At 35.1% G+C, this 27,697-nt stretch overlaps 2 protein-coding genes across 9 annotated transcripts in view; one reads left to right on the forward strand and one right to left on the reverse strand.

Annotated features, from left to right (window-relative positions):
• Positions 1-401, reverse strand: part of CENPQ (centromere protein Q) — a 33,703-nt gene extending 33,302 nt beyond the window's left edge. For all 5 annotated transcript variants that reach the window (XM_022582088.3, XM_022582089.2, XM_089918635.1 and 2 more), the window contains exon 1: positions 7-401. In XM_022582088.3, coding sequence (XP_022437796.2) covers positions 7-133 — 127 coding nt within the window. In that variant the 5' untranslated portion in view covers positions 134-401. The remainder of the gene's footprint in view (positions 1-6) is intronic.
• MMUT (methylmalonyl-CoA mutase) lies at positions 181-27,630 on the forward strand. 4 transcript variants are annotated; one of them, XM_022582082.3, is made up of 13 exons: positions 182-350; positions 3,711-4,135; positions 5,365-5,732; positions 9,178-9,335; positions 10,117-10,288; positions 11,557-11,805; positions 14,203-14,314; positions 15,717-15,832; positions 17,680-17,795; positions 19,383-19,514; positions 20,659-20,806; positions 23,184-23,351; positions 27,137-27,630. In XM_022582082.3, the coding sequence occupies exons 2-13, from the start codon at positions 3,751-3,753 to the stop codon at positions 27,263-27,265; spliced, it is 2,253 nt and encodes a 750-aa protein (XP_022437790.1). In that variant the 5' UTR covers positions 182-350; positions 3,711-3,750; the 3' UTR covers positions 27,266-27,630. The 4 variants fall into 4 exon arrangements, with proteins under 4 accessions (XP_022437792.1, XP_022437790.1, XP_089774759.1 ...); XM_022582084.2 differs by lacking the exons at positions 23,184-23,351; positions 27,137-27,630 and adding an exon at positions 20,909-21,524 and having other exon boundaries at positions 181-350; XM_089918633.1 differs by lacking the exon at positions 182-350 and having other exon boundaries at positions 464-4,135.
• Positions 27,631-27,697: the final 67 nt, after the last annotated feature.

Below are 27,697 nucleotides of genomic sequence, written 5' to 3' on the forward strand. Positions count from 1 at the left end.
ACTCACCAAAGACGCCTCTTGAATCCTTCCATGTGCCGCGCTCAGAGAAATTCGCGCCAAAACCTTCCACAGCCGCGGAGACCCGGAAGTGAACCAGTAGAAACCGGAAACGCTTGTGGAGAGAGGCGGGCATCTAGCCACGCCCCTAACGTCATCGGGAGCGCTCCCGCGAGAGTTCAATGAGATTGGCTGGAAAGAGGGTGGTATCGGCCGACGCCCCCGTTCCGTCTCGCTGGCCTTTGCGTTTCCTTGGTCGCAGGCCCAGCTTTGGGGACCTTTTACTTGTAGGGCTGGGGGCGCCGAGGTCCAGCCGTTCTCTCCCGCATCCGCGGTCCGAGATAGGCCGACCCGTGAGTAAGACCGTGCACCTTGAGGAACGTCAGCTGTTCAAATCCCTCCATTCTTCAGACTCCTCTCTCCCCCCATACCTGTCCTCTGACCCTCGGTCCTTTCCCTCCTCCCAACCTCCCAACTTCCTCCTTCTTTACTTTACGACTGGGAAGGGACCCCACTCTCCTCTACTTGCTTCTTAGGTTTAGATTCTCCACTGACCGCTCTCTTTCAGCGAGGGGGAGTCCGGAGGTACTGCAGGATAGAAGGTGCCTTTAATGTCCCAGAGGCCATGTCGCCATCTTCCTTGGCCCCCCCAGGCACCCCGAAGTTTCTCTAGGCCGAGGGCGATTGTAGATTTCAGAGGGATGTGCTGGCTTCACAGCTGCCTTCCGTCTAGGCCGCGGTGATTGTGAGGGTTTTTTGTAAGAGGTGGCGGGAGTGGAAGTGTCTTTCTGTGTACAGATGAAGGTAAGGGTGAGAGGGGGAAAGACAGGTCTAAGTTGACATGAAAGTGTAAATTACTAACTTGTTCTCATTTTTATCTTGAAAGAGCAATCCTTCATAAGCTCGAAACTCTGAATAATCTGTGTATGTGTGTCACAGTTAAAATCATTTGATGATTTTCTCCCAATATTTTCTTATGGTTAATGATTTATTTATGCTACTAGTACACTTAATTGACATACTATATGTTGTCCTCTCCAAGCTAGCTTTTCTTGAAGTATTAGTGCGGAACCACATGTAAATAAACTTGAAAGTTATTTGATTCAGAGCTGTATGTAGGTGTTTGACCCATATTTTTTGAGGGTGTGGGGTCAGGCTTGCTTCATCGTTGCTCTTTAATACATTCTAACCATCAGTAACTTATTATATTTGCTTTGCATGTTGCTTCTTTGGATGCTGAAGCCTCTCTTGATGGATATGAGAAGAATGCAGAAATCCTGTTGCCATCAGCAGAAGTTGTGTTCTTATCTAAAAGTGATGTCTATTTCCAACCGTTACCAATTTGCCATGCAATTTTAGGAAGTCGCTTATATAATATAAGGCTCTTTCCTATCATTTATCCAGGTTTAGAAAAGCCCTACCTGTATTTTGTGTGAAATGAGTTTGATATTATCTGTCTGCAATCTAGTCTCAGGCAGTTTTCAGATTACTTTTTATATCATTACTATCCTAATGGTTCAGTTATAAATTAATTATTTTTCTCACCCACCTTTTAAGCTGGTACCTGTAGTTTATGGCTCACAAGAACTTGGATGACAAGGACCCCATGGATTTAATAGAATAAAAATCATTGTAGTTAAAAGAAAATAGGAATTGTTTTTGTTGTATTTCTGTTTCGACTTTGTTCTATGCACTTTTTTGACTAGTTGAACACATTGCATTTACAGTTTTTTATCTTTCACTTAATACTTTTTGAGCCTATCTCCTTTTTTAAGAAACCGTGCATAACATATTTTAAATTTTAATTTACGTATAATATACTTACAGATAAGTGCACATATCATAATTGTAAAATTTGAGGCATTTCCACAAACTGAACACATCTGTATAATAGGAATTCAGATCAAGACCATCACCCCAAAGCTCCTTTCTTGCTCCCTTTCTCTCCTAGTCACCATACGTAACCACTCTTCTGACTTCTGACATCAAAGATTAGTTTTGCTGAAGTCCTAAACATATTTTAATAGCTATATAAAATTCTATAATTTGTATATACAGTAATTCACTTATTTCTTCATTGTTAGACATTGATGATGTTTCTAAGTTTTCTTTACTACAAGTAAAACTATAGGGAACATGTATTTCTATCTAGTAACTTTCCCAGGACTGATGGCCCTCAGTGGAATGGCATAATCATTTCAGAGACCTTTTGTGCGTATTGCCACTTTGCTTTTGGAAATAGTTAAATCAGTTAATACTCCCACCAGTGGATTGTCTTTTTGTTTCACAACTCCCTAACAAATGTTGGGTATTCTTATTTTCTTTTAAGCTCCACTAAATTGATAGGTAAGAAATAGTATGGAAAATAGAATTTTAGGCTCACTTTGCTATTGCCTTATCTACTACATGGCATGATGAATATAGTGATAAAATTTGCAACTCAAAATCTTTTAAAATACTAGGCTCTACATATTGAGACTATATGACTCGGACAAGGATTTAGTAACTCAGGTGAACAGTTACTGCTTTTCTGTGTGGAATTTTGATCAAGCCACTTTATTTCTGTATTTCTCTGGACTTTAATTTCTACATCTGTAAAATGATGAAATCGGACTTAGTTACCTGAAATGATGAAAAAGACTCCACTAATTATCAGGAATATACAGCTCTGATGTTGGATCACTTTATAGAATAGAGGAGAATATATACAGTATATGAAGTTTTGTATATGTGTGTTTTGTATAAACATAAAAAGTATATAAAGAAATATTTTATATGAACATAAAAAAACAACGTTCTAATATATTGTAGTGTGGGAGATGATAGATGTATAAAGAGGGAAACAGAGCTCTGTGGTATGGATTACTGAAGAGACCATTTAGCTGAGCTTGTAGTTTCAGGGACAGGCTGTGCGTATATTAGTTAAATGCTTCCTAGGTTTAAATGCTAGCTCTTCCATGCCTCAGCTTCCTCATCTGTAAAATGGGGATAATATTAGTACCTATTTCTTGGTGGTGTTATGAGGATTAAAATTGCTTCTCTACATAAAGTCCTTAAGGAGTGCCTGTCACATAGAAAGCCCCGCGTACTGGAGGTGATGCCTTAGCCAAAGAAGAGTATCTAGGTCGATGGAAGAGCAAGAGCATGTCCCGGAACTTTGACGTATGCAGGGAACTGTAGGTAATCCAGTATCTCTAGAACACAAAATGTGTAGAGGTCAAAGGCAGAGGTGATTCTGAGAGATAAGCAGGGATCAGGTCATGGGAGCCTTGAATATCTGTTTCGTTCACCACTTTTTTCTTCAGCGTCCAACACTGCCTGTCGTAAAGTAGGTGTTAAATAAAAACCTTTTGAATGAAAAAGTTAGGAGGCAACGCTTGATCCTCTACATGATGCAGAGCCTTTGAAAAATTTTACGAGAACTGTGATACATGATCATATTTTCATTGGTGTCAGTGTGTGGAGTGGATGAGAGGGGGTAAGACTGGTCAGTAAAACCAAGAGTCTCTTGAGGGAGAGGACTAGAACTAGAACAATGGTAGCAGTTGTGGAAAAGAGGGACCAGAGTTATAAAATATCAGGTGGAGGGGGCAGCAGAGGAGAAGAGATGAAATCATACTGATATACCCTTTCTTTCTCTTTTCCCTTTTCACCAAAAGCTCCTCTTTTGCTGCTGTCTTATAAATACATACGCACTGTGTTTCTTTTTCTAGGTCAGTTCTTGTTCCTGTTGGGTGTTTTCCATGCTCCATCATGCTGACGGCTAAGAGTCGGCTTTTTTTGCTTTCACCTCATCACCTGAAGCAGCTGAAAGAGTCATCAGGCTCCAGGCTTATATGGCAGCGACTTCTGCATCAGCAACAACCCCTTCACCCAGAATGGGCTGCCCTGGCTAAAAAGCAGCTGAAAGGCAAAAACCCAGAAGAACTAATATGGCACACCCCAGAGGGGATCTCCATAAAGCCTCTGTATTCCAGCAGGGATACCAAGGACTTACCTGAAGAACTCCCAGGAGTAAAGCCATTCACACGTGGGCCGTATCCCACCATGTACACCTTTAGGCCCTGGACCATCCGCCAGTATGCTGGTTTTAGTACTGTGGAAGAGAGCAATAAGTTCTATAAGGACAATATTAAGGGTGAGATTTTAGTGAGATGTAATATTTATGGTCAAACATACACTTCCTCATCTTGGTTTTTTTGAAGGGAGGCTGGTTAATTTCTATAAAGGTAATAGTCACTTTATAATTTTGTAGTTAAGGCTATACTCTGAAAAAAAGTGAATGTTTTTCAGTTTCCATGGTCAAAAAGATAGATGACCCAGAATAAAGTGCTAAATTCTTGAGAGTAAATAATACTTACATGCACATTGTGTAAAAGGAATTAGGTGAAGTGAAGCTGTATGAAGAAAAGAGACCTTGGCTTTGCCTTTGAGAAGCTTTTACTTAAAACCGTCAGGATAGGAATTGGAGGGGAAAGTGGTTTAAGTGATGACCCAAGAAAGGAATAAACAAATGATCATGTACAAATTTTAGTTTTTTGCATGGTTTTCATAATTCTATTTCCCATAATATTTGAATGGTCAAGACAAGAACAAAAATAAATAAGCGAGCATACAAATACTAAATTATGTTAACTATATACAAACAGCCATATCTTTTCATGAATCTTAAATATATTTCTATCAAAAATTGTTAAGATAGGGCTTCACTGGTAGCACAGTGGTTAAGCATCCACCTGCCATTGCAGGGGACACGGGTTCAAGCCCTGGTCTGGGAAGATCCCACATACCACATGGGAAGATCCCACATACCACATGGAGCACAGCTAGGCCCGTGCACCACAGCTAGTGAGCCTGCGCTCTAGAGCCCGCGAGCCACAACTGCTGAGCCTGCATGCCGTAACTACTGAAGCCCATATGCCTAGAGCCTGTGTTCCACAGCAAGAGAAGCCACCGCAATTAAAAGCCCGCGCACCGCAACAAAGAGTAGCCCCCGCTCGCGGCAACTAGAGAAAGCCCACGGACAGCAACGAAGACCCAACACAGCCAGAAATAAATGAAAAAAATTTTTAAAAATCGTTAAGATAAAAAAATCTTGAGATGGACATGAGATATATGGCACGTTTGGTTCCATCTATCCTTTATTATAGTGAAGTCTGGAATTCACTTTGTGCATTTTAGCACATGGGAAACAGCAGACTTTTAGTAGGAAATAAAGTATTTTATTTAAGTTTGTTTTGAGCATAAAAAATGTTTATTATAAAAGTATAATGTGATGAGATGAATCAACACTAAGTAGTGTTAAAGAAAATCAGTTTACTTTGATGTCAGACTCTAATCCTACATTATTTTTCTTTATATATTTAGCCGGTCAGCAGGGATTATCAGTTGCTTTTGATCTGGCAACTCATCGTGGCTATGATTCAGACAACCCTCGAGTTCGTGGTGATGTTGGAATGGCTGGAGTTGCTATTGACACTGTGGAAGATACCAAAATTCTTTTCAATGGAATTCCTTTAGAAAAAATGTCAGTTTCCATGACCATGAATGGAGCAGTTATTCCAGTTCTTGCAACTTTTATAGTAACTGGGGAAGAACAAGGTGTACCTAAAGAGAAACTTACTGGTACAATCCAAAATGATATACTAAAGGAGTTTATGGTCAGAAATACTTATATTTTTCCTCCAGAACCATCCATGAAAATTATTGCTGACATCTTCCAATATACAGCAAAGGTATCCTTTGTGGTTATTATAGATTTTGCTGTAGTTCTTTGAATGTAGGAATTTTTATAAAATGCCATAGCCTAATTTGAATTTGGTAATTGAGTCAGAGTAATAGTTGTAGTATAGAGTCAGGGTGTGGGTTTTGTGTTTATGTGTGTGTATTGTTTTTATTTTTTGGTCTTTAATGTACTAGTTTTATGGTCTGTCATTACCTGTGGGAATCTGGGCAGTAGATATTTACTGTATTTTCTTTATTAAAATTTTTATTCTCTGATATTTGTTAGAATCAGGGAGGGCTCATAATTTACACTTCTTTTATTTCTCTCCAAAGTTCAGATCCAGTTGTGAATAGACACTGGTGTCAGACAGATGGGGATCAAAATATTAGCTTTATTTCTGCAAAAAACTGGATTAGAAGATAACACTTATATCTGCAACCACAATGAGATCCCTAATATTTCACCCCTGAACTAGGTTCATTTTCCCAAGATTGGTGAGCAAATAAGGTTCTTATAGTATTCCTATATTAGCAGCAATCCTTCTACAGGGAAACATAAAGCTTCTTCATTTCCTGTGAGTAATTCATTTATATTTTCCCCCATCATTCCCACTTTACTTTTTGCTGGCAATGCTCTCTTCTTACCTACCTTAAAATTAGACCATTATTTCATAGCAAAGGGCACATCTCTCCTCCATCATCAAAGCTTTTTTTTAATCTCTTTACCTCTTGTAATTGCTGTTATCTCCGAACTCTTGCTAGCATTGCCTGCTCTCCTCATTTGATAAACTTTATACTTTTCAATTTTATTGCTTTTCATAGATTCCATCTGCTCACATGAATTGTATAGAATACACGCCTATCACCTTTTTCAATTTCAAGAACACATGCACAGGAGGATTGATTTGAGCAGTATATGACACACACACATACACAAATAGCAGTAGCTTTAAATAGGAGTCAATTCTGTTTCAACTGAAAAAAGTTGGAAGGTAGACTCAAGGTCTTGGTTGTATGGAAACACCGCAGTCGTGAGGATTCCAGCCTCCTTTCATTTGGCTTCTCTATTGTTTGTGTGCCAGCTCATGATTAAGGAAGTAGGTGGGCCGGCTGTGTTTGTGTGGGGAGAGGGACCTAGCCCCTCTGATTAAAGGTGAACTTCCAGAAGGAACAAACTTCCACTTATATCTCAGTTGACAGAAAGAGGTAAGATTGGAAATGTAGAACACTTTGGCACTGAACGTATGGTTCAGGTACAAGAGGAGAGTAGAGAATGGCTATTGGAGTGGATAGTACCAGTCTGCTGTTATGTACTTGGGCATTTAACCTTGTGAAACACTAATGTCATCTGCAAGTTCAAAATTGCTTTATATAATCTTTCATATAAGTGATAAAAGTGCCAGTTTCAGATATTGATCAAGTATGTTATTTGAAGTAACTAAACTTTTATATTGTTCCTCTAAAAAATATTTAATTGTGACAAAATACACATAGCATAAAAATTACCATCTTAATCATTTCCAAGTATACAGTTCAGTGGCTTTAAGTACATTCACATTGTTGTGCAACCATCGCCACCATCCATCTCCGGAATTCTTTACATCTTGCAAAACTGAAACTCTGTACCTATTAAATAATAACTTTCCATTCTCCCCTTCCTTCAACCCCTGGCAACCACCATTCTACCTTGTGATTCTATGAATATGACTACTCTAAGTACCTCATATAAGTGGAATCATACAGTATTTGTCTTTTTGTGTCTGGCTTATTTCACTTAGCGTAATGCCCTTGTTTCATCCATATTATAGCCTGTTTCAGAATTTACTTCCTTTTTTAAAAAAATTTATTTAATTTATTTATTTTTGGCTGCGTTGGGTCTTCGTTGCTGTACGCGGGCTTTCTCTAGTTGCGGTGAGCGGGGGCTACTCTTTGTTGGGGTGCACGGGCTTCTCATTGCAGTGGCTTCTCTTGTTGCTGAGCACGGGCTCTAGGCACACAGGCTTCAGTAGTTGTGGCTTGTGGGCTCTAGAGTGCAGGCTTGGTAGTTGTGGTTCACAGGCTTAGTTGCTCCGCAGCAAGTGGGATCTTCCCGGACCAGGGCTTGAACCTGTGTCCCCTGCATTGGCAGGCGGATTCTTAACCACTGCACCACCAGGGAGGCCCAGAATTTACTTCCTTCTAAAGGCTGAATAATATTCCAATGTTCCCAGTGTTTCTACTATTCTTAAAAAAAATTCTACTATTAAACTCCTCTCAGTAGAGAAGCACATGTTTGTTTCCTTCTCGTTTGTAACTCCAGATATATTCAAGTAGTCTCTCAATTCCATGTAATTCAATCCCCTTATTGCTTTTGTGATGAACATTTTTCAAGAACTCTTGGTTAGTTATAAATACAATATTTGCAAATGTAAAATACAGATAATCCATACCATACACTAGCAGCAGCTAACTTTTTATGATTACTTACTGTGTACGGGCATAATACTGTACTAAGCTGTTTAGATGAATCGTTTCTTTTAATCCTACAACAATTCCATGAGGAAGGTAGAGTTATTATCTCTATTTTATAGGTTAGGAAACCAAGGGATAACAAGGTGAGAAACTTGCCTATAGTCTTCTGGCTAGTAAAGTGACATGACTAGAATTTGAGCACTCTGACTTGAGTCCATGTTCTGAACCAACTGTAATGAGTGTCTGATTTAGTTTTTATTATTTTATCTTTGGTTAATTCTTGGAAGGATAATCGTTTTTTGGTTCTGCAGGTTCTGTGTGATATGTACCCCACCTAATGTGACATTTTAGGGGGATAGTGGATTAGTGGTTGTGGTAGAAGGAACCTGTCTGAATTATCCTTAGCATTAAATGTCACAGTAAATCAAACTGAAATCTTTGATTTTTAAGCCATGCATTTTCTCCTGTTTTGATATATAGTACTAGCACTGAACCATTTTCTTTTTTTACCCACTGTGTACTTATTCATATTCAATGAGTTCATTCAAATAAGATAATTAATAACTAGTTAATAATAATTAAATTTATACATCTTCAGCAGATTCTCCCAAAGGTTTGAGGTCTTAGGATCTCTTATGAGGTTGAAGTCATGAGTTTGGAATTAAAGATGTCATCATTCAGTTCTTGGGCCAAAGGTTACATTCCTAACCTCAGCCAGCTAATTTCAGAGTTTAACTTTCGGTGCTAAATGATGGTTGGTGATTCTTTTTCACTAGAAAAATAAAACAGGTACAGTCCTTACAGTGGTTCATTGGATCAGCCATTTTAATTGGAAAGTGAATTGAATGTAACTAAACATTAAATACTTTCAGTTAATATTATGAACTAATTAGTATATCTGAATCGAATATCATTTTAAAATAATATTGTCTTTTAGAAGATAGATTTAATAGAACCTTTCTTATATTTTTATTTACAGTTGTATTTTTTTATTATTTTATATAGCACATGCCAAAATTTAATTCAATTTCAATTAGTGGATACCATATGCAGGAAGCAGGAGCTGATGCCATTCTGGAACTGGCCTATACTGTAGCAGATGGGTTGGAGTACTGTAGAACTGGACTCCAAGCTGGCCTGACAATTGATGAATTTGCACCAAGGTGAGTAAATTAAACTCAAATATTGCCTCAACATTAAGAAAGTTCACAGGACCATTTTATGAGTGTATAGCAAAATATATATATATATATATATATATATATATATATATATATATATATATATTTTTTTTTTTTTTTTTTTTTTTTTTTTTTTGCGGTACGCGGGCCTCTCACTGTTGTGGCCTCTCCTGTTGCGGAGCACAGGCTCCGGACAGCGGCCATGGCTCACGGGCCTAGCCGCTCCACAGCATGTGGGCTCTTCCCAGAATGGGGCACGAACCCATATCCCCTGCATTGGCAGGCGGACTCTCAACCACTGCGCCACCAGGGAAGCCTTCAAAATATTTTGATAAAAATGAATTTGTATATATAAATATACCAGATTTTTTTTATGTTTTATCTGAGTGATAAAGAGGGAATAAGCCAATACTGTTTATAATTAAAATTCAGAATTAAATTTTACTGTACTTCTTGGTAAATTAGAGGAATTTTGGCCTCTGCTGTTCAGAGAACACAATTAATCGGCACATTTGACAAATAATATTAAAATGTAAATATGGTTTTCAAGACAGATTTGCTTTTGTTCTTTTAATATTTCCATTTTAAAATACAGAAGTCATCTATTATTACAGGTTTAAGGTTACTGAAGTACATATGCTTTGATTTTAATTCAAACTAAGTAGCTTGAAATTAAAATCTGAGCTTTTTGTGTGTATATATGTGTGTATGTGATACAATTAATTTCCATTTCATAATCAAATTCTGGACTTTACTATTTTAGGTTGTCTTTCTTCTGGGGAATTGGGATGAACTTTTATATGGAAATAGCAAAAATGAGAGCTGGGAGAAGACTCTGGGCTCACTTAATAGAGAAAATGTTTAAGCCTAAAAACTCTAAATCTCTTCTTCTAAGAGCACATTGCCAGACCTCAGGATGGTCACTTACTGAGCAAGTATGTATAACATTTAAAGTGTAGAATTTTAGTAGTCATATATTTTCTTCTAAGCAGCTTGGCATAGTCAAGAAACAGATTTAAGAACTTATCTGCTAATATTTGAAAATCATAATTATTCTGAAGCGTAGTGCATACTTATATTTGTTTTTACACAAATTATAATAAATAAATAAAATTGGCCCCCTCTATTGGTTAACAATATAAAATCATTTAAATCTTAGCTTACATGCAGGGCTGTGTATTTTACTTTTTTAAAAGTAAAAAAATGTGATGATGAGGAAGAAGTACAAATTATAATTTAAGTAATATTGTCTTAAATAATTTTAATGGTTAAAATTCTTAACACAAAATTTCCTCATTAAAATTTGATTTTATACATACAAATTTTTTATTATAGTTGTGTTTAAATAAGCATGCATGCAAACAAACAATTTAAAAACTATTATCACTTGAGTAATCTATTTAAATTTCATTTCATTGAAAAATTATGCGGTGGTGGTCTTTTTTAACATGCATTTTCTTTACATATTAAATTATTTTGATACATTAAAATAATTTATAAATTGCTTTTATAAATTTAAAACAAATAAAAACTAGTAGTCTCCATATTAAATATGATTTCAGGTACTTATAAATGGAGAAAAATAGATTTCAGAGTTGGAAAGAACTTTAGTAATTGTTTTTCACTTAGCCTCCTCATTTTTATAGCTAAGGAAGCTGAAGTTCAGAAAGGTCCAATGACTTGTCCAAATCACAGTTAGGAACAGAATGAACTAGAAGTCATATTTCTTGTCTTATAGTCCATTGTTCATCTGTTTTATTAATCATTTATTAATAAATCATTGTCAGTTTTGTGCACCTCATTAAGGTAGATACTTCAAGGTATACAATAATTAGGAGATAGTGAACTATGAAATGAAGTATGTTAATAATCTAAGTAGACAAAGTATACATTCATGATGCACTTATAGAAGACTATTTAGGCAATACAAAAATAAGCACAACAAATGCTTATATTTCAGATAATTATAAGAGGCAATGTTTTAGTGCCTAAGCACAGACTAGATCCTTTGGCTCTTAATCCTAAATCTGGTTTGTTTACTTATTTGTCTAAATTTATTAGATATTCTGAAGACTAATACAGACTTTGGCAAAGAAAGTATGCATCAGCCACTGCTTAATCATTGTCCTCTTTTACGGCTGCAATATATATCAATTGTTGCCTTGTTTTGTTTTGATTTTTTGCCTTTTGCTAAATGTTTTAGGATCCTTACAATAACATCATTCGTACCACAGTAGAAGCAATGGCAGCAGTGTTTGGAGGGACTCAGTCTTTGCACACAAATTCTTTTGATGAAGCCCTGGGTTTACCAACTGTGAAAAGTGCTCGAATTGCCAGGAACACGCAAATCATTATTCAAGAAGAATCTGGGATTCCTAAAGTGGCTGATCCTTGGGGAGGTTCATATATGATGGAATCTCTCACAAATGATGTTTATGATGCTGCCTTGAAGGTCAGTTTCTCCTCTTTGAAACTTTGTTTATAAGATTTACAGATTTATAAAGATTTATAGATTTTTGATTTATAAATCAAATCATTTATAGATTTATATCAAGATTTATAAAGTGTTTCAGAGAAAAGGGAATTTTAGATTTGACTTTGTAGTATTTAAAACTGAAACTTAATTTAAAAATACATTTGTATTTGTATTAAAGTATTTTATTTCAAAGAGTTAAAAAGACAACTAATGTTAAAAGACTATAACAAAAAAGCAGTTCTTTCTCCTCCACTTGCTTGCTTTCCTGCTTCCTTGAGTCAGCTACGTCTTTTTGTTTGTTTTTATCTCCATGTTTTAAAATTACATGTATATACTGTTTGTTCTAATTCAATCAATTTTAGACCTTATCTACTGCTTTGCTAGTATGGTAGCTTTGTATTTTAGCTGGATCTTGTCCCTTCTTTCCTTTGTCCCATATTACCAATATAATTATATCTCAATGTAAATCCTTCCTGAAGTCCTCTATATTCTCATTTGATTTAGACTGGTTTCTCTCTAGACCGTTGTTGTCCTTGACCTTCCCTTTGTCATTATTGTCAGAATCCTTTTCACCTCTGCTATGTTGAATCTGTGTCCTGAATCCTGTCTCTTTGTTGATTATCCCTTGTTATTTTGAAGCACGTCTTATGGGCACCTCCTAAAAATGGTGCATGGGAGATGAATTAGTTGAAACTTTGGGTGTTTGAAAATGTCTTTATTCTACTTTCATATTTAATTGATAGTCTGGGTTTGAAATTTTTCATTTGGGAGTTTGTAAGCAAATTTGTAAGCATTCACCTACTTTTTATTCTAGCTTTCAATATTTCTGTTCAGAAATCTGATGCTATTCTCACTCAGGATGTCTCTTTCTGAAAGTTTCAGGATCTCTTCTTTATTTTTGTGTCGATGTACCTTGGTGTGTGTATTTTTTCCTGCACTGTCCCCTTTGGTGGACATTTTTCGCCTGGCCCCTTTTTCATGTTCTCGTAGCTCTGGGAAATTTGTCGTGTATTATTTCTTTGATAATTTCTCTCCACTCATTTTCCTTTGGTTTCTCTTTTTAGAACTTATGGTTATCAGGTAAGGACCTCCTTAAATGATTTCTGACATTTTTATCTGTTCTATAATGCATCTTTGAGTTTTTGTTCTGGTTTTTTGGAGAGTCATCACCTTTATCTTTCTACTTAAATACTTTAAAATTTATATATCGTATTTTTAATTTCTGAGAGCTCATTTTTGTTTTCTAATTTTTCCTCTTGCATTCATACTAGTTGTTTCATTATTACAGAATCGCTTCTTCTTTTTCTGAGGATCATTATATTTTTTTAAGTTTTCTTTTATATCCTGTATTGTCACTGTTTCCTCTGTGTGCCTTTTTGTTTGCAATCTTATTCAGAATGTAGGTTTTGTTTCAGTAAGACATCTTATCCTTGCCTCTCCCTGTACTTGATGTTTCATAGTCCATTGCTTCTCTAGTTCAGTAAATTTTGGTTTTCCTGACAGAATGGGAGAGAGGTAGTTGCAAATTCTCAAGTAGTCCCCTTCTTTTTTAGCTTCCTAGAAGATTCTTGGCTTCTGTTGAATCCAGTACAGGTTCTTCTTTCTTGAATCCATCAGCAGAAAGCCAATTTGACCTTGCTCCTATCTACGAAATCGTTTTTCCATTCCACCATCCATTTTCCACTGTCTCATGTATATATGAGGCTGTGATTGAAGATTTAGGTATTTCTTGATGTCAGTAATGCTAGAGTTATATCATTACTCTGCTGCTCAAATCAAAAAATAAAATGGCATTTTGAAATATACTTTTTAGAGTATTTATGTAACCATGAAAACTTTATTTATGTAATTAAAAATTACAGAATTAGTGTTATCTTTAGTTGGCTTCTAAGACTTGAGCGAGAGATTTTTGTGTTTTCCAAAATATACTTGTTAGTTTATCTGTTGTCTTTTTAAATAATTTTAAGCACAGAATGTCTTTTTTTCTTATTGATATAATTGGCATATTAACATTGTATTAGTTTGTGTACAATGTAAGGATTTAATATATGTATATATTGTGAAAGGATTATCAGAATAAGTTTAGTTAACATCCATTACTACACATAGTTACAGATATTTTTTCTTGTGATGAGAACTTTTAAGATCTATCTCTTAGCAACTTTCAAATATATAATACAGCATTATTAACTCTGCAGAATTTCTAATTAATGCTCTATTGTTAATTCTTTTCTTATGAAACATTAAATTTACCACTAAAATAGTTTATAATTTTATTAACATTAGTAATTATATAACATAACACATTTGTATTGTTTATTAAAATATTTTCATCTTCTCTTCTAGTTTTATTAATCTGTTTTTCCTTGGTAGCTCATTAATGAAATTGAAGAGATGGGTGGAATGGCCAAAGCTGTAGCAGAGGGAATACCTAAACTTCGAATCGAAGAATGTGCTGCCCGAAGACAAGCTAGAATAGATTCTGGTAAGATAAAGTAGAAAAGTTTATATGTGAAATCCAGTATTTAAAAAGAAATATTGGGGCTTCCCTGGTGGTGCAGTGATTGAGAGTCTGCCTGCCAGTGCAGGGGATGCGGGTTCGAGCCCTGGTCTGGGAGAATCCCACATGCCGCGGAGCAGCTGGGCCTGTGAGCCACAGCTGCTGAGCCTGTGCATCTGGAGCTTGTGCTCCGTGGCGGGAGAGGCTGCAACAGTGAGAGGCCCACGCACCGCGATGAGGAGTGGCCCCCGCTTGCCGCAACTAGAGAAAGCCCTCGCGCAGAAACGAAGACCCAACACAGCCAAAAATAAATAAATAAAATGATGTAAATTCTATTAAAAAAGAAAAGAAATATTAATTTCTGTTTGAAGATAACGTATAAAGTTAGTAAAACAAAAATTATAGAAAAATCAAACTTGGATAAAATGTTTCTCATGAATCTATATGTATCTATCTCTGTGTTTGTATTTTTGCATGCCTGGATGCACATAAGGAAACATATGTACAAAGTATGTGTGGAGGTTTGCCCATTTATTATGTGTATATATGTGGGTAGATATCTCCACCATTTTGAAGATGACATTATTATTGGTCATTGTGCTCTGCATTGGACTATTCATTTATTTATTCATTCAATCAGCCAATACTTTTTTAGTCTTTAGTATTTGAGACACTGCTATGTCTGGGCATACAACTGTGAATGGGACAGACATGGTCTCTACACCCATAGAGCTTACATTTTGGTAAGAGAGAGAGAGAAAATGAACAAGTAAACAAATAAATAGACAAAATAATTACGGATTATGGTAAGTTTTATGAAGAAAATAAGAAAAGAGGTATATCCTGAGGTAGGATATACCTCTTTTCTTGGCGGGATGTCTTTAGCTAGAGTAATAATCTGGTAGTTTGAGGCAAAATATATTTATAGTGTTAAGGAAGTATAATTTGTAATTCTGGTTTATCACTTATAGATTTTAAAGGTATTTTTTGTTTAAAAGTGATTGGCTGTAAGAGGATTCAAGAAAATATTAGAAAAGCCATTGCATGTTTGTCTTCTACCTTATAAATCTTAGTTGGTAGCTGCTACTAGAGTTTTAATTTTGTAGTGTTAGAAGAGAGTTTATCAGAAACTCTGGGAAAGCATATAGTTTGGGTGAATAATCAAAGCCCTCCCTTACAGAGATTCTGATATATACCTGTCTTTTCCCCTCCTATCCCCATTCCATATTGGTATTCACTGATCTATATTGAAATTTCATTAAGAGTAAGAATACTACTTAAAAATATCAAACTTATAAGGAAAATATGTGTGGTGATTAGAGCATTACTGTTAGACAGTTATTTGTGAATAGAATCTACATATTATTTTCCTCTGGGAGATTAACAGGTTCTGAAGTAATTGTTGGAGTAAATAAGTACCAGTTGGAAAAAGAAGAATCTGTTGATGTTCTGGCAATTGATAATACTTCAGTGCGTAACAAGCAGATTGAAAAACTTAAGAAGGTAATAACAGCTATCATATTTTGAGCGTTTTCTGTGTGCTGGGCACTGTCCAAGCCCTCATGCTGTCCTGCTGCATTGTTAGAACCACCATATGAAGTGTGTATTATTTCCCAGCATTTTAAAGGTAAGGAAACTAAAGGGAGATGGAGAAACTTGCCCAGGATAAATAATTAAGCATCCAAGACTCAAATCTCTAAGTCTGTTGACACCAAACACTCATGTTTTTAATCATGATATCTGCCTCTGTGAAACTTATACATTCTTATTAAAAACCACACCATAATAATAATGCCTTCTATAATTTACACATTTGAAGTAAGGCTTAGATGATTATATAACTCACTCAAAGTTTAAAACAAAATTAAGTTCAGAGTCCATATTTGAACCCAGGTCTTCTCACGGTAATTAATTTCCATGCTCCTGATACTACTATGAAAGAATCATTTGCTTTCAATTAAAAAAAAATTCAAATATATTTGAATAGTGCTTTAGTAAGATACAGTTTAGAATGAAAGATATTTAGATAGAAACTAGAGAACTGTTTTAATTTCCAGTTTCTCACTGAGATGAACCAAAGTATATAAAATACTAAAGTAGATAAAACATATTAATTCTTACTGCTGTAACCTATATATTTCTATTGTATGAAGCTACTTTGGTCTCTTAATCTCTGGCTTTAGTAATTACTGCTATTTCTAAGGCAGGAAAGTTGAAATTCCTTAATGGTTTTCTCTGTTAACTTTCCCTGTGATTGTTTAAGATAGGACCTTTTTCCCCTCAGTTCACATGTTCTTTAAGAATCCAGTAGACTTTGTCCAGTTAGACTGTATGTATAACTTTCAACTTCCATTTGTTTTTTCTATTAGAGTTAATGACAGATGTTTAATGATATTATTTCCTTTTTCACCCTCATTCAGGAGATAATGACTCCTCTCCCACATTTTTGTCATTTTTTAAAGGGTCCTATTTAGGATGTAGCATTATATTTCCAGTGGTCACAAAAGTCTCAATATTTATTATATTTGGAAAACTGCTTTTTTCCTCTCTTGTACTTAAACTCTCTTAAACGCACAGCTTGAGGGCATCCACTTACCATAAATGATGATCTACCTTATTTGGGGTAAGAGTGAGAAATTCAATAATGATAATGGATTTGGGTTCCTCCTTGCCTTTAATATAAATTTTCTAACCCACCTCTGCTTATAGATATGATATAATTTTAGTGGCATCTTAGGCAGTATCATATTTTAGACTTTTTTACAGGTGGTGAAAACTTGTAAAAAATTGGATTTTAGGTAACTTTGTTTAGGCAGGTTGTTGGCAGAGCAGAGTAGAGCTAAGACCCAAGGGAGAATGTTTTTGACTACACTTTTCATTGTCTTTCTCTCTCTTTTGCAGTATTTCTCATTGTCTCTGTCTCTCTTTTTCTCTCGGGATTATTTTTAAGTAGAATAGCAATATACATACATATTATTACCAATAGACTATTAATTAGCTAAGGGAAACTTAAAATATAACTGAAATATTCTGTAAGTTGTAATCTATTAAGTAGCATGTACTACTTGGGAGGGTCAGCACTATTATTTATTATTGCCCTGCTTGTTTCTGAATTATCAGTGTTATACAGAATTTAGTATTATTTTAGGAAGTCCTTAAATGTTGAGGGAGTGAATAAATGTAATGAATATCAATGCTAGGAAACATATTATTCTCTTCTATTTTTTTCTTTTGTTTTTAGAGTTAGGATTATGGAACAATTTCCATATGATATAAATAAGAGTATAATCTGATCTCTGTTTTATTCTCTAATCACATATATGGTCCCTTTCCTTACCCTTTTCTGTAAGGTCAAATCAAGCAGGGATCAAGCTTTGGCTGAGCGGTGTCTCACTGCCCTGACTGCATGTGCTGCCAGTGGAGATGGGAATATTCTCGCTCTTGCAGTAGATGCAGCGCGTGCAAGGTAAGGATATGTAAGTTTGGAGATTTCCAAATCCTAAAAGTTGACCAGTTTAGTTTTTCAGGGTGTACTTAAATAAAAGGCTGATTCTATAAACCATGTGAGCCTAAAAGAAAATATTGGAAACCAAAAAAAAAAAAAATCTTGTTTTTCTTCAACATCTGTGCATTTAAAACATTAATACATTTTGAATGAAGTGTATTAATATTCATGTATTTCCCTGTGGCTCAGGACACTCGGAGCTATTATAATAAACCTGTGTCACTGATTTGCAGGTTGAAGTTTGATGTACTTTCAAGGCTAGGGAGACATTATTAAGTTGGACAGTAAGCAAACCTGCCCTTTGTCCAAGCTGGACAGTATCTCTGTCTTCCAAGGCTGTGTACTATGTAGACATCTCTGAAAAGATAGTCCAGCATAAAGGCAGTCAGTGCTTTGCCTTACAGAACATGCATAAAAGCAAGTGACACAAAAACTTTTCTCCCAATATACAATAATGTCAAAAAGTAAATTATTTTTGCTTTTCTTGTTTATTGCTTAATATAATGGACTTTTAAGTTGTTTCAAGTGCTTAAGGGATGGAGTGAATAGTATATTGGTTGTTTTTCTGTTTGTTTTTCAGTTTTAATTTCCTTTTTTTTGTTGTTTTTGTTTTAATCTCTTAAAAGAAATAAGATGACTTCTCTGCTTAAAATCCTTCAGTGGTCTCCCAGTCCTTTTAAATTAAAACGTAATCTTAACCATGGCCTGCAAGACTGCTGGATATGATCCTTGCTTACCTCTCTGACCTTGTCTTATCCTACTTCCTTTGTTATGCTGTGTACCAATGTCCTTTCTATTTTTAGAACATAAAACATGTTTTCCTACTTCTCAGAGCCTCTGCATTTAGCATTTCCTTTTCAAACACTTCTCCCTCTTAAGTTCCCTTGCGTGTCTCTTTCTCATCATTTAGGTCTTAGTTCAGAAGCTGTATCTTCATATCTTCAATATCCCTAAAACATTTTTCCCAAACACCTCATTCCATTTTGCCTATTTTAGTGTCTTTATAGTACTTATTACCATATGAAATTATCTTATTAATTTATTTGTTTGTTAGTGCATTATCTGTATTCCCTGACTAGATGATAAATTCTGCAAGAGTGGGTACTTTTTTTTTTGGTCTTATTTATCACTGTATCTCTAGCACTTAGCAGTGCTTGGCTCATATTAGACACTCAAGACGTGTTGAATGAATTAATAACCAAATGGAATATGCTAAAAGATTTACTTTTTATCAAAAAATATCAGTAGGAATTTTGGTCTTTGCCCATTTGTATTGTTAAGCAGTGAATTATTCAGTAACCTTTAGATGCTTGTCTATTAGTAGTTTTTAGGTCATTTGGTCATTTTTCAGTAAAGGCATTCAGAATCATTTTTTTTCATAAGTATTCTGAGGAAAGATCCTATCATGAATGCAGTAGAAAGCATTCAGATTTAGATTTTTGACAGCCTATTTTTGACTTAGGTAAGAAAATATGTCTAACTATTGAATGTTAAGTTAAATATTTTTATCCCAAATGATGTTAACAGAACTTCCATTTAATATTTTAGATGTACAGTTGGAGAAATCACAGATGCCATGAAAAAGGTATTTGGTGAGCATAAAGCTAGTGATCGTATGGTGAGTGGAGCCTATCGCCAGGAATTTGGAGAAAGTAAAGAGATATCATTTGCTATCAAGAGGTAATATGTGAGATTTCTTAAACCAGAATGTCATCTTTTCTGTTAACACAATCCTCATGAATCTACGGTGGGCTTAATTTTTTCATATACCACTGGAAAATATTTGACTTGTACTTTCCTCTTAATCTGTAGCTTTACTAAAATAATATTTTGAACTTTCACCACAGTCCCCTTTAGGAGTTTCTCATTTCAAGCAAATGTTTGTTTAACTAACATTGATATTGCTTCATATCCTCCAGGTACTTAGATTTCAATCTCCTTACGATGGTACATTTTCATAAGTTTTATTTACATTGTTTAATTGCTCAAATAATTATAAAATCTTACTTTTCCTATTTGAAAGTAAATATTTGGTTGCCATCTATGCAAAAATTAAAATCACTCGTCACTGGGCTGACAGTAAATAACTGTCAAACATGATTTGGAAATATGAATTAATATAAATTGATCATGCTTCCGAAGTGTGAGCAGTAGCTTCCTGATGATTAGTTTTCTCAACCACTGTAATAAATTTTCCATGAAAAATATTATGTCACTACTCATATATGAAATAAATATCAAAACAGCCAAGGTGAAAGTCATCGAAATGGAACATTTTTTTTTCTTTTAACAAAAATAAATTTGTTTCTTCATGCTTTTTCATCTGAGGTGTAAATTTATTGATTTAAGCAAGCAAGTATTTTGATTATACATTAAGATACCACATTGAGGTCACCTTGGGGGAGTTCACACTTGTGAAGGGTAAATGAGGTATGGACAGTTCAAAACAGCTAGTGAGTCACGTATATGTACAAATACTTCTGAAGGCATTTTTTAGTTTATATTTAACTATTTCTGCATATTGTACTCTGGGGACTGTCTTAAGTTGTAAAGTTATTTCCTTATCTTGCTTCACTGTGATGTTCTCAGTGTTACAGGCTTACAGTCTGTGCCATCTTTCAAATTTTTTTCTAAGGGGGGAGATGGTAAACATACTCAGGCTTTAATGGAGTTCTTAATGTGAAACAGAGATATTAACAAAATATGAGTAAACAGATTAGATGTTTTAAATAAACTTGAAAGATTTACTGCAAATAAATTAGAGTCTTATATCTTACCCTTGGGCAATTAATATATAACTGTTGTATTTTAAAATGTTCCTTAGGGTTCAGAAATTCATGGAATGTGAAGGTCGTAGACCTCGTCTTCTTGTGGCAAAAATGGGACAAGATGGACATGACAGAGGAGCAAAAGTTATTGCTACAGGATTTGCTGATCTTGGTTTTGATGTGGATATTGGTCCTCTTTTTCAGGTATTGAAAACTGTTGGGAGGAATTTCAAGTACTATTGCTATATACTGTGGATAGGTCAACTGGAATGAAGACTAAAAGAGTATTCATTGCATTTTCACCAGGAAAGAAGTAAATCTTCCTGAAGAGGCCCAGCCTTTATAGTCTCCCATAAGAGTTTTCCCATTTGGGATTTTAAAATATTACTCTAGAGAGGCTAGAAGAAATTGTTACTATAAAGAGTTAGCACAGACTTCTGGAGATATGTCCTGAACTGTGTTGGTAGATAAATATGTAAATGTGTTTAGAGTCTTAGGCATTTAAGGTGGGTTTTGTTAAGAATCTCAAATATGTTTCAGATTAAACAAATAGTATACACTGTATTTAGACTGCTTTCAGTCTTCCTCTAAGTTGAATACTTTCCCATTCTACTTTTTTACTTACATTTTGCTGTCCTTTTGCTTTAGTTTGTTTGTTTTAAATAGTGATCAAATATAATGCATTTTCAATATTTAGTGGTTAGCTTTTGGGAAATAATTTTTCATAAAATAAAAGAATTCTAAAAAATTGTTGTCTAAAGGAACATTGGCATCTAAAGGAATTTCTCAAATAACCAAAAGTTCATTTCCCCATTATATACCATCAGCAAAAATATAATTTGTCTTTTAATACCACCAACTTTGTTAACCTTAATTCTACATCATTAAAAAAAAAACTTATCTGTGGCTGAAGGTACAATCATACAGTTCTATGATGACTGATTTAATTAAAATTAGATTTGATGTTTTTAAAATTGCAACATTTTATCATTTAAAATACAGTTTAATTTATATAAACATAAGGCATGGAACTGAATTGTTTAAATGGAATTTTTAAATATAAATTTACTTATTTATTTATGGCTACTTTGGGTCTTTGTTGCTGCACGCAGGCTTTCTCTAGTTGCAGCGAGCGGGGGCTACTCTTTGTTGCGGTGCACAAGCTTCTCACTGCAGTGGCTTCTCTTGTTGCAGAGCACGGGCTCTAGGCGCGCGGGCTTCAGTAGCTGTGGCATGCGGGCTCAGTAGTTGTGGATCTTGGGCTGTAGAGCTCAAGCTCAGTAGTTGTGGCGTACGGGCTTAGCTGTTCCTTGGCATGTGAGATCTTCCCGGATCAGGGCTCGAACCCGTGTCCCCTCCATTGGCAGGCAGATTCTTAACCACTGTGCCACCAGGGAAGTCCCTAAATGGAATTTTAATCTAATCAATTTTGGTAGCATGGATGATATGAATAACAAATCATGCTTAAATTAAATGTCTTACCTCTAAGAAATCAATAGCAGGAATATGCACATTTTTAAAGGTTTTAATTTCGTGTGTTAATATTTTTCACAGACTCAAGGTTTTACCAATATGTTGTATGACTTACCTAGAGATCTTCTTGAATGTAGATCCATTACTGAGTATAAAATCTTTTGATTCTGCACTAAAATTATGAGCCTTAAAATCGTGCCAACTCAGAAAATTCACAGATTTTGATAGTATTTTTAGTGCTTATAATTGTGCAGTGGTTTCTCAGGTGGCCTTATCCTTCCCAGTTGTCTCAATTTACATTACATTTACAATAAGAAACTTGTAGGTACTTTTTATATGAAATGATTTAAATATATATGTACAGTATCAAAGCAATGTCACGGACTCATTACAGAGCAGATATGATCTTTGGTAATTCAATTCATAATAGAATGTTTGAAAACATCCTTTATGCTTCTATATCCCAATGGTTAAATCAGTTAATAAATGAGAGGCATGCCCTCCTTGGCACCATCCTTTCTCTTGTTTATGCACTTTCCTGGGTGCTGTAGCCCCTTAACTAGTTTCTATAGTTCTCACCTTATTTTGCTCCATATATTACTGTTAATTCTGTGTTTCCATGGAAGAATGAGGTCCTGGAGCTTCCTAGTTCACCATCTTGTTCTTTCCCATTCTATTTTAAAACCTAAGGCTCACTTTTTCATGTTGCATTTTATGTTCAGTCTTTTACTTCTTTATAAATCCTATGCCATGTTGCCTCTCAGTAAATGTTGATAGTGAAGACAACAGATGTATTTTTTAAAAATTATAATGAAGAGATAATATATACTTTGCCTATATTCCTACTTTATCTTGAACATTTTGGGGGGAATTATATTTTGGTGTAACTTAAATCTAATTGATAGTTTGTAGTGCTAGAAGCAGATATAGCCCTGGTGTTTATTATAATAATTGGATGAGTTGGTATTTGATGATGAAATATGAAGTTATATTCACTTCAATATTTTTAATGTGGAAAATCTTGGAATGTTGATTGAAGTAGTATAACACTTTAGAAACACTTTTCGGAATAAATAATGATTTGTCTCTTTACTTTTGAATTGTTCAGACTCCCCGGGAAGTGGCCCAGCAGGCTGTGGATGCAGATGTTCATGCTGTGGGTGTGAGCACACTCGCTGCTGGGCATAAGACCCTAGTTCCTGAGCTCATCAAGGAACTCAACGCCCTTGGACGGCCAGATATTCTCGTCATGTGTGGGGGGGTGATACCACCACAGGTATCGTTCATCTCCTACATTTTCTAGTACCATGATGGGAAACCTGAGTAGCTTATTCATAGTCCTTTAATTTTCTATATACTTTCTCTAAAAATTTGTTGCAGATTTAGAGCCAGATCATTTCCTAGGTCATTTACTAAGTAAATTCTATAAAAGTGGTCCATGTTGTTTTCTATTCAGACTATATTATAGTTCAATATGCATAATTTGATTTAATAATATATAATGCTTGTATGAGAGAGTTGCCTCCCTACAAACTAGTCACCTAGATAGAGATCTATCTTCTTTATATTCAATAAGCAATGACGGAGAAGGAACAGGATAAAAGTAATAAAATCTCACAACTGGAGTAGCAAAAAATGGTGAACACACAGTGACTATATCAGCCCCTCCCTAGAGATAGAGTGAGCACCCCTTGTCCTAGCAGTGGAGCCAGTCCTTTAGTCAGTCAGTCGGTAGCACTTCTGTTGTTTTAGAGTCACTGCCTTGTCCATTTCCTGCCTGTTCCCATCCCTAAATGTTGCCTTCACTCAGCACTGTATAAATTACATGGTCCTGTAAGAGCCCCTTTTTCATGAAGCTAATTTGATTGGGGAATAGTTTTCTTAGAGCCAAAAATACCTAATTCAGACATAAATGGAGTCAGCCTGTCCTAAAAATTATTGGCTGAATGGGGCAGAGGTGGATTCTTGAACAAAAAGGTAGATCCTCTTAGGAAAGGAGAAATGGATGCTAGGTAACAATAATGTCAATTAATTTATTAAGGGGGCAGGGACACCTTCCTGATAAGTTAAAATAGTTAAGATATAAATTGGGTCTATTTCCAATTTAATTTTTAATTATACCAAATTTTCTTCTTTTACTAAGAATGGAAGAAGTATTGAGTTATAAGAACTTTACATGAAAATGTTCCTAAGTAAATGGTTCATACATACTATAAAGGCCTCACCACTATATAGCAGGAATCTGTCAATGACATGTGACCTTGTGCCCATGTCTACAATTGTTTTCCCTCCATTACAACTCAGGATATAAAATAATGAATACACTACTTAGGAAATGAGAAAATACACATATGTATGAGGTTGTGAGATTGGTGACAATGTGGGGCTGGTGACCAAGCTATGTATTACTTATTCTCTCTAACAACACAATACTTAATGTGTTACAGTCAACACAAAACTGCTTTTGTTAGCACATTTGCTCTTATCTTCATAAATATAGTTTACTACTTGGGAATATAAAGGGCTTTTAGTCTTTACTGCTGTCTGTCTGTGGAACACTTCTATCTATATTGCAGTTTTAGAGTCTATAATCCCTAAGCTCTTGGGCATGACATTAAAATTTAAGAACCAAAATAATTAGGCAGCACAAAATACTGGCATTGAAATATGAATTGAGAAGAAATGCAGGCCTGTTATATAAGTGAGCTGACATTTTCAAGAAATATATTTTGTATAAGTCTCTGGATATTTAAATTACCTAGAATATCTGTAGGTGTTTGCCATACTTTTTTCCCCATGAGTTTAAAGACTAAGGATCATATTCTATAATGACACACTTGTGTGTTAACATGGGTATCCTTTGTAATATAATTATGTATCAGTTAACACCCATGCATTTTTCTCATTATTTGTTTCCAGTAAATATATAAAATGTTGCTATTATTCAACTGAAAGTCTCTTAGATTTTAGATTAGAAAGCACTAATATATGGCGGTTAATCAAAATGATTGAGCCATTGCCATTGTGGAGCTTATAGCGATAACACATGTTAAGTGCCATTGCAGAATTATGGTATTACAAGAATATTATAAGGAAATAATAGAGATAGAAAAGAAGTAGCTGGGGGATAATTAGCATGACCATGTAATTAATCATCCAATGTGATCACTTTTAAGAATGAAAATGAGTACTACTAAAAAGGATGCTGCAAAAATAATCCAATTAAAAAATGGACAGAGGATCTAAATAAACAGATGTTGACAGGTACATGAAAAGATGCTCAACATCATTAATTATCAAGGAAGTGCAAATCAAAACCATGCGATATCACCTCATATCTATTAGAATGGCTATCATCAAGAAGATAAGAAATAACAGGCGTCGTCAAGGATGTGTAGAAAAGGGAATCCTTGTGCTCTGTTGGTAGGAATGTAAATTGGTGCAGCCAGTATGGAAAACAATATAGAGACTTTTCAAAAAGTTAAAAATAGGAGTACATATGATCCAGCAATTCCAATACTGGATATTTATCGAAGAAAACAAAAACAGTGACTTGAAAGATATATGCACCCCCATGTTCATAGCAGCATTATTTACAATAACCAAGACATGGAAATAACCTAAGCGTCCATCAGTGGATGAATGGATAAAGAAAATGTGATACACACACACACACACACACACACACACACACACAGAGGAGTATTATTCAGCCATAAAAAAATGAAATCTTGCCATATACGACCACATGGGTGGATCATGAGGGCATTATGCTAAGTGAAATAAGTCAGACAGAGAAACAACAAATACCGCATGATCTTACTTATATGGAGAAGAACAGATTGGTGGTTTGCCAGAGGCAGTGGTAGAGGGTGGGTGAAATGGGTGAAGGGGGCCAAAAGGTACAAACTGTCAATTATAAAATAAATAAGTCCTAGGAATATGTGTACAGCATGGTGACCATAGTTAATAGTACTGTACTGCATATTTGAAAGTTACTAAGAGAGTAGTATATAAGTAAGTAAGTAGTACCTTAGAGACTAAGGACTAAGGACATAGTACTAAGTAACTAAGAGAGTTACCAAGAGCTCAGTGTGTTACAGAGTTTTAAGTATAAATCTTAAACTCACAACTCACAAGTTGCACTCACAAGTGCACACACAAAACTCACAAGTGCACACACAAAAAATTGTGTAACTAGGGTGACAGATGTTACCTAGACCTACTGTGGTGATCATCTTGCAGTATATACACATATTGAATCATTAAGTTGTATACCTGAAACTAATATTATGTGTCAATTATACCTCAATAATTAAAAAAAAAAGACTCATGGGAAAAAAACCAAAAAAGCTGTTGCAGCAATAAGCACAAACCAGAATGTCCTGGAAGTATGATCATCCTAGTGGGTGAGGATCAGGGCTTTAAAGCACGTCCTAATACAAATATTCTGATATTAAAACAATCCAAAGCCTGGAGCAGTATTTGTGCCCTGGGAATCTTTTCACTCAAACTTTGTGTAAAACTAACAAACAGCAGCAGCAACAACAGAGAATTTTTTTAAATGAGTTAATTTTCATTTCTAGAAAACCTAATTCCATCACGAAGCCGAATTCAAAGTACTACACCATTCACTAGCTGTAGACAAAGTTACCTTGGAGGAAATAAATAGCCTTGTAAATTTAAAGCTATAATGTGTTGCTAAATTTAACACAAATAATGGCAAGTAGTAAAAATTTAGGTGAGAGAAAATTATGGTTTAAGGCTCAGAAGTTCTCAGTTGGTGGACCATACAGCTTCCCACCACAAACAACACGCTGGGGTGTTCGGAAACTGGGCAGGATGTCTTTTGTTCTTTTAATGTCTTGGAGTACTGACGGTGGTGCTAGTGGCAGTTCCAATCAAGGAAGAAGTTTTCAGCCCCAAATGCCAAGAGTGTACCGGATGAGAAAGTTTGGGGCGTTGGGAATAAAGAAGAAAGGACAGGATTCATTGTCCTTTTGTTTCATTTTCTTGAAATTAGAAATATTGTCTGTTCTACTAATTAAATTCTTTCAACAGGATTATGAATTTCTGTTTAAAGTTGGTGTTTCCAATGTATTTGGTCCTGGGACTCGAATTCCAAAGGCTGCCGTTCAAGTGCTTGATGATATTGAGAAGTGTTTGGAAAAGAAGCAACAATCTATGTAACATCCTGTTTTTGTTTCAGCTTTCTAAACTATTCTTTCACTAATGATCAAAGGAGCCACGTCTTCAAATTATTCAACACCTAATATGTGCTTTCCTGAAAGCTTTACATTCAAGCACCTGACTTATAAGAATGTTGTTATGCTATAAGTGTGTATGTATAGTTTCACTTTAATTTTAATTTTAAAAATTAAAAAACATCCTTAAAAACTCTCTATAACATATGCTCAATACTTTGTCAGAAACTCTAGACAAAGGTATTATTTTTTTAAATTGTGATATTTATTTGAAAGATTTCTTATAAACCTATTTACTTTCTATTTTAAGAATTAAACAATGCCTAAAAAAAAATCTGACTAGTCCCATTCTTTAATTTAGTTTTACATTGACTTGAACACCAGAAGATGTAATCCATATATATAAAATAATTATACC

Source organism: Delphinapterus leucas, chromosome 10 (assembly GCF_059928025.1).
Source record: "Delphinapterus leucas isolate spDelLeu-1000000601 "Yukka" chromosome 10, BTC_Dleu_Yukka2, whole genome shotgun sequence".
NCBI classification, from domain to species: Eukaryota; Metazoa; Chordata; class Mammalia; order Artiodactyla; family Monodontidae; genus Delphinapterus; species Delphinapterus leucas.